Raw genomic sequence first — 7,029 nt, 5'->3', positions numbered from 1 at the left:
AACGGGACATTCTGCATAATGAGCACTTTTACTTTTGGTACTCATGCTTCCTTCTATGCATAAGGAGTCCAAGCTGCTTCTTTTCACCTGACAGGGGAGAGTTTCCCCGGCCGGACGTAGCGCGTGGAAGGAACACGTTATTCCGACCAGTTCTTTTCCCCTCTATCAGGCGCCCCGGCTGGCCAGGGGGAGATAGTTTAGAGTCCAGGATTACAGCATGTTTTTTTTTAGGGTACCTACCCTAGGGGACACGGGGAGAACATGCAAACTCCACACAGAAAGGCCCTTTCGCCAACCCCGCCTCGGGTATGGGCACTGATGACGCGGAGGAGGGAACACGCCCCCTGTGCCCACAGCGTCCCCAGTGGGAATCGAACCCAGGACCTTCTTGCTATGAGGCGACAGCACTATACCGACTGTGCCACCGTTGGTATTGGTACTTTAACTTAAGTACAAAATGTGAGTACTTTATCCAGCACTGGTGGATTTGATGGATTGTGATCTGTAGATCTGTTACTTTTGGAATATACTGTACCTACTACTTCTATACATCATGCTTTAGAGATGGGGATGAATACATTCAGAATGTTTTCTAGATGTTTTAAATTTGCTGTCCTTTTGTCTTTTTTAGAGTAGAGAGAATAATTTGCAGAGACAGACAGGTTTTGAAATATGTATGTATGCATGCATATTGGTATAATTGCTTTTATAAATTAAACTTAACTGAGTGTAAATATTTAAATGAAATGATCAGCATGAGCGTTGGACAATATAATCAATAATTTAACATATTTTGTTAGTCTCAGGAATACGAATAGATGACACAATTACACTTTGTAAAGTCTATGAAGCAAACTTTATTGAAATTGTGACTTGAGAGAAAGCTATACGAGGTAGAAGAGAGGTCAGCTCACATTGCAGTTGATTTGTTTCAATGTAAGTACAGTATCAGACACAGTGTACAGTATGAGAAATGTGATCAGAGAGACAACTCGAACAATCTGGACATGGAATTTGATTCAGCCTTTTCTGCTTTTTTCTTGTCCAGGTTTTCCTGTTTCGCGATTTCCCTTTGCTCAAGGAAGTCTTTGCATTCGTACAGCTTGTTAATCCTCAGGATGTCGATATCGGACATGCCGTCTCTCTGGCCGATCTGCACGTTGGCGTTTGGGATGGGGGTGATGCTGTCTTTGCCGGACTCGATAGAGAAGGCAGTTTTACCGTAGTGCATGATGGAGGAGTAGTCATAGGGGGTGTCCAGGTTGTTGGTGTTCTGCTTGTGGAAGTTGTATTTCATGTCGTCGTTGATGTTGTCCCAGTTGATGAGGACGTAGTCGTCACGGTCACTCCTGGTCTGCTCGTGCTGGAAGCCCAGGGCATGGTTGATCTCGTGCTGGATGATGCCGTGCCACATGCAGCCCTTACGGTTGATAGAGACCACTTGCTTGCCTCCTACTCTGCCTAGATCAGACCAGCATCCATCACTGTTCTCAAAGCTGATGTAGTCTTCCTCGTCCTGACGTGGCTCAAAGCGGACACAGGTGCTGTCGGTGAAGGTCTGCATGGCTCTTTCAAGCTTCTTCTCGTCCCATTTGTTGAAGTCGCTGCTCACCGTGTAGGGGATCGTCACCGAGCCATCAAAGAAGTCTTTCTCCCACAGGCAGTTGTAATAGAAACAGTACATGGCGTTTCTGGTTCTGGGAGCGACCATGTCTCCCTCCACAAGGAGCTGCCTGGAGCCGTTGTTGGAAGTCAGAATGATGGTGCTGATGTCTGCCTGGACTCCAGATTCACTTCTTTCTTCCAGGATGGGATGGGCCTGGGAGAGGCCCAGCAGTAGCAGGAGGCTGAAAAAGATCTTCATCTTCTGGGTCCTTCAGGGGTCTATCTTGGTCCCTGATGGCGATGCTGTGGAGAGGATGCTGGGAGCTTGATGAATGAGACTTCTGAGTCCTTAGCTTTTATACTGACCGGTGTAGGTGTGTCTGCTGGAGGATTAAGGGTTGTGCCCAGGCCACTAAAGCCTAAACAAACCTGTGAAGGCAGAACTCCTCAGACCAACCTATTGTTTCAACAGGGTTTGTAATTGTATTCCTCAGTCATTACAGGGACAACTAGTGTTGGTTAATGGGGTGGGAAGGTTTGCATTACATCTTAGACATTGAGCTGACTCTGAATACTACATTTTGCCTTAACATTTTAATATATCCATAATATTTTACATGACTGTTGCATTCATGAATTGAAGTAGGACTATCGATTTAGCCAACACAAAAGTAAAACAACAGTATATAAAAGTATATCCCATGTTACTAATATGACAGACACAACCCAGTGAGCAACAATCTGCAAGTTTAATAAATAATAAATGACATACAGCAAACAATGAACATTTACTTACATTTACTACACTTAATAAATAGAATAGAATTGTATTGTGTGCTTCTATTTTTTATCGTTCGTAAGTATGTTTAAGTGTTATTAAACAACTCTCTTGTTATTAAAGATAATTTAATCTTAGTTTAGTTTTCCATAGTGTAACATTAACTGTGTCAGTATGACCTTAAACTGAGACTGCATGTGTTTATGTGTTTTTCAAAATACTAAAATTAGATCATATTATTGCTGCCAAGTATCTGGTACAAACAGATAAGGTCAGATCACAGCTCTTTTCTTCCTAATTACTGGATGTACCAAGCATACCAATCATTATTAATTTGCTTTCAGTTTGTAATAATAGCTTTGCCTGTTTGGCACGGCTGCAATCAATAACAAATATATAATGTAAATCAGCCAATCAAATGAAGCTGTGGGAAAAACAAAACAAAAAATGCTCCACAGAGCCAGGTCAGGCAGCAGCGGGGCAGTGTCTTGAGTGTACAGGGTTTGATGAGGGGAGGGCCCATTAATAATACATTAAATAAACTTCATTTATAGAGCACTTTACATTGCATATAAAATGCAGTACAATAAAGGCATTTGGTGGGATAAAACAACAAAACGTCATTAAACAGACAATTTAATAAAACAACACCATGCACATAATAAACAATAAACAGGCTATCTGTGGGAAAGCCTGTGTAAAAAGGAAGGTTTTTAAAAGTGTTTTGAAGACAGCCACTGAGGTTGCGTCCCTCAGGTTCGGCGGTAGGAAGCTCCATAGTTCTGTGGCCTGGCTGCGAAGGCCCTATCACCCATGGCATCGTTAAAAAGGAGTCAGTAGACCGGATAGCTCGGCTAGGGGCAGGCCTTCATTTTCCTGTTGAGAACTCTAGTTTTCGCCGGCTGCCGGGCACGGCTGCACTAATAACTTTGGGGCAGGCCCGTCTAGAGTTTAAATGGACAGGTATCAGTCAAAAGGGAGACATCGAAGAGGAAGGATGGATGGGGAAGGATCAACATATGGAATGTCCGAACACGTCAGCTCCATATATGGAGATCTAAGGGTTTGAGGTCAGATGTAGAATTGCTGGCCAATATTGATGACATCTTGGATCTCCATACATCAGCGATCTCCGTCTCTGATGTCACGAGGCATGACCATATATAATCATGCCTGGGTCAGTGGGGTGACCAACCAACCAAACTGACGGGAAATGCACAATTTCATAGTTAACTGCGACCTGCAGTCGCAATAATTATATTAACACTTTATTTGTATAGTAGTCCCTTTCCCCATTTGAAATGAAGCTCAAAGTGCTTTACAGAGCAATAGAGAAAAAAAGAAAAGAATTGGCATAAAACAACATTAAAATAATAGCAGTAGTCTAATGCAATACAGTGAGGTCATGGATAACAACAATGGGTCTGGTCCACAAGATTCGATACACCACCAAGATACCCATGTACCTGTCTAGATACAAAGTCCACACCCACAACACCAGAGGAAGTGCAACGAACCATGTACAACCCAGATTCGGCACAAACAAGGGACTAAATTATTTTCGCTCCTATGCCAACAAAATGTGGAACGCCCTACCAACAGTCATTAAGACATGCGAATCCCTTGACTCCTTCAAAACCGCTCTCAAAGAGCACCTACAGATGGCTGCAATTCGAAACTGGCCTCCATAAAATCTGAATCCCACCGCCCACCCCTTTTCCCCCTCACTGTATATGTTTCTTTTCCCTTTTTACCTCCCTTATGATGAATTCCCGTTCTGTTCTTTGACTATATAGAAGGGTCTATTTGTACGTCTCTAAATGTTTTGATGAATTGAACAAGGTGGACCCATCTTGTAAACAAGTGTAATGCTTAATTGGGTCGTCCACTCACAGTTAACAGTCTTTGTATTGAGTTTGTGCTTGAAATGTACTGTAATTCCGCAAACTGTTGAAACAATTCACAATTCAATTCAATTTCAATAAAAAAATATATATATATTTAAAAAAAGCTGCGCTGTGTCTGCACAACGACTAAACTGGGGAGAAAAGGGAGGACAAAAATCGGGTTTGTTTAGGCTTTAGTGGTCTGTGGACACAACCCTTAATCCTCCAGCAGACACACCTACAGTCCTATAGGTCAGTATAAAAGCTACGGACTCAGAAGACTCATTCACCAAGCTCCCAGCATCCTCTCCACAGACTCTCCAGCGCCATCAGGGACCAAGAAAGACCCCTGAAGGACCCAGAAGATGAAGATCTTTTTCAGCCTCCTGCTACTGCTGGGCCTCTCCCAGGCCCATCCCATCCTGGAAGAAAGAAGTGAATCTGGAGTCCAGGCAGACATCAGCACCATCATTCTGACTTCCAACAACGGCTCCAGGCAGCTCCTTGTGGAGGGAGACATGGTCGCTCCCAGAACCAGAAACGCCATGTACTGTTTCTATTACAACTGCCTGTGGGAGAAAGACTTCTTTGATGGCTCGGTGACGATCCCCTACACGGTGAGCAGCGACTTCAACAAATGGGACGAGAAGAAGCTTGAAAGAGCCATGCAGACCTTCACCGACAGCACCTGTGTCCGCTTTGAGCCACATCAGGACGAGGAAGACTACATCAGCTTTGAGAACAGTGATGGATGCTGGTCTGATCTAGGCAGAGTAGGAGGCAAGCAAGTGGTCTCTATCAACCGTAAGGGCTGCATGTGGCACGGCATCATCCAGCACGAGATCAACCATGCCCTGGGCTTCCAGCACGAGCAGACCAGGAGCGACCGTGACGACTACGTCCTCATCAACTGGGACAACATCAACGACGACATGAAATACAACTTCCACAAGCAGAACACCAACAACCTGGACACCCCCTATGACTACTCCTCCATCATGCACTACGGTAAAACTGCCTTCTCTATCGAGTCCGGCAAAGACAGCATCACCCCCATCCCAAACGCCAACGTGCAGATCGGCCAGAGAGACGGCATGTCCGATATCGACATCCTGAGGATTAACAAGCTGTACGAATGCAAAGACTTCCTTGAGCAAAGGGAAATCGCGAAACAGGAAAACCTGGACAAGAAAAAAGCAGAAAAGGCTGAATCAAATTCCATGTCCAGATTGTTTGAGTTGTCTCTCTGATCACATTTCTCATACTGTACACTGTGTCTGATACTGTACTTACATTGAAACAAATCTACTGCAATGTGAGCTGACCTCTCTTCTACCTCGTATAGCTTTCTCTCAACAAGTCACTATAATAAAGTTTGGTTCATAGACTTTACAAAGTGTAATTGTGTCATATTATTCGTATTCCTGAGACCAACAAATTATTAATCATCTTGTCTAACTCCTGAATACTGTACATTTGATTTAAACTCAGTCAAGTTTAATTTATAAAAGCAATTATACCAATATAATAATAATAATATATATAATATATATATATGTATATATATATATATATATATGTATGTACCCACATACATATGTGGTTTTGTACATTTCAAAACCTGTCTCTGCAGGTTATACCTACTCTCAAAATCACAGAAATGGACAGCTTTTTTTTTGAATCTGTAAAACATTCTGAATGTATTCAACCCCATCTCTAAAGCATGATATAGAGACGAGTTACAGTAGTAGGTACAGTATATTCCGAAAATAACAGATCTACAGATCACAATCCATCAAATCCACTAGAGCTGGATAGAGTACTCACATTTTGTACCAATACTGCAATATAGTAGGCCTACTCTGTTACGTAAAAGTCTGGAATTAAAAAATGAGTAGGTACAAAAGTATTGACATCAAACTGTAGGCCTACTTAAAGTAGCAAAAGTACTCATTACTCATTACATTATGCAAAATGTCCCGTTTCAAGTTTTCAAATATATAAAAGAATCTTTTGAAAATAGCAGATCTACAAGCTCACAATGTGTTGCATATTTTTGAGCTTGTATGTCAGTTTGTTTACTGTTGAGTGAGAAAGCAATGTTGCATTTTAGGAAAAAAGAGTTGAAGATACAGGCAGACTTCTACTGAAAAAACACTAGAATTTTATAACCATCAAAATAAATAAAACTAACTAAATATCACAGCACATTTTAGATATTTCATTAGAAAGGAACTTGTAACTATATTATGTATTACTGTTGTATGGTAGACACTATTAAAAGTGGGTTTCAGGTATGGTAATCTGAACACAGCCGTCTTTACAGATTGGAGAATTACAGTAGGCTACAAAGGGAAAGTAGACAAATTCTACATAGGCCTACTGTGAAATAAACATTTCAACAGTCAATCAATTAAAATGTGTTAAAAATATGTCACACCAGCCCAGGCCGTAGCGTAACGGTCTGGGCACCGGACTGGTGATCCAGTCGCGGTGTGCCGCGGGTTCGACTCCCGGACCCGACACGGCCTTTACCGCATGTCATCCCCCCATCTCTCTCCCGTTTCCTGTCAGCCTACTTTCTGTCCCTTAAAAAATCAATAAAAGATGAAAAAAAATATCTAAAAAAAAAAGAAAAATATGTCACACCCCCTTTTCCTTATTTCTCTCTCAAACTGGCAACACTGATGAATCAGCAGCCAATCAGAGCACACAGCGCATGATTTAAAACAGACACAAGCCAATAGCCACCTGTGTTTG

The 7,029-nt window shown here is 42.2% G+C and overlaps 2 protein-coding genes across 2 annotated transcripts; one reads left to right on the top strand and one right to left on the bottom strand.

Annotated features, from left to right (window-relative positions):
- Positions 1-979: 979 nt before the first annotated feature.
- Positions 980-1,864, bottom strand: LOC310876992 (hatching enzyme 1.2-like; the record flags this gene model as incomplete). The annotated part of the gene is made up of 1 exon (XM_083790639.1): positions 980-1,864. One exon carries the CDS (start codon positions 1,862-1,864, stop codon positions 980-982), a length of 885 nt encoding a protein of 294 aa, XP_083646765.1.
- A 2,770-nt stretch (positions 1,865-4,634) lies between these two features.
- LOC310876991 (hatching enzyme 1.2-like) lies at positions 4,635-5,519 on the top strand (the record flags this gene model as incomplete). Its single annotated transcript, XM_083790638.1, has 1 exon — positions 4,635-5,519. The coding sequence occupies one exon, from the start codon at positions 4,635-4,637 to the stop codon at positions 5,517-5,519; it is 885 nt and encodes a 294-aa protein (XP_083646764.1).
- Between the last annotated feature and the right edge of the window lie 1,510 nt (positions 5,520-7,029).

This window comes from Protomyctophum parallelum (assembly GCF_964188405.1).
Source record: "Protomyctophum parallelum genome assembly, chromosome: 19".
Taxonomy (NCBI): domain Eukaryota; kingdom Metazoa; phylum Chordata; class Actinopteri; order Myctophiformes; family Myctophidae; genus Protomyctophum; species Protomyctophum parallelum.
Note: the sequence above shows the minus strand (reverse complement) of the source record. Positions and strands in the feature narration are given on the sequence as shown.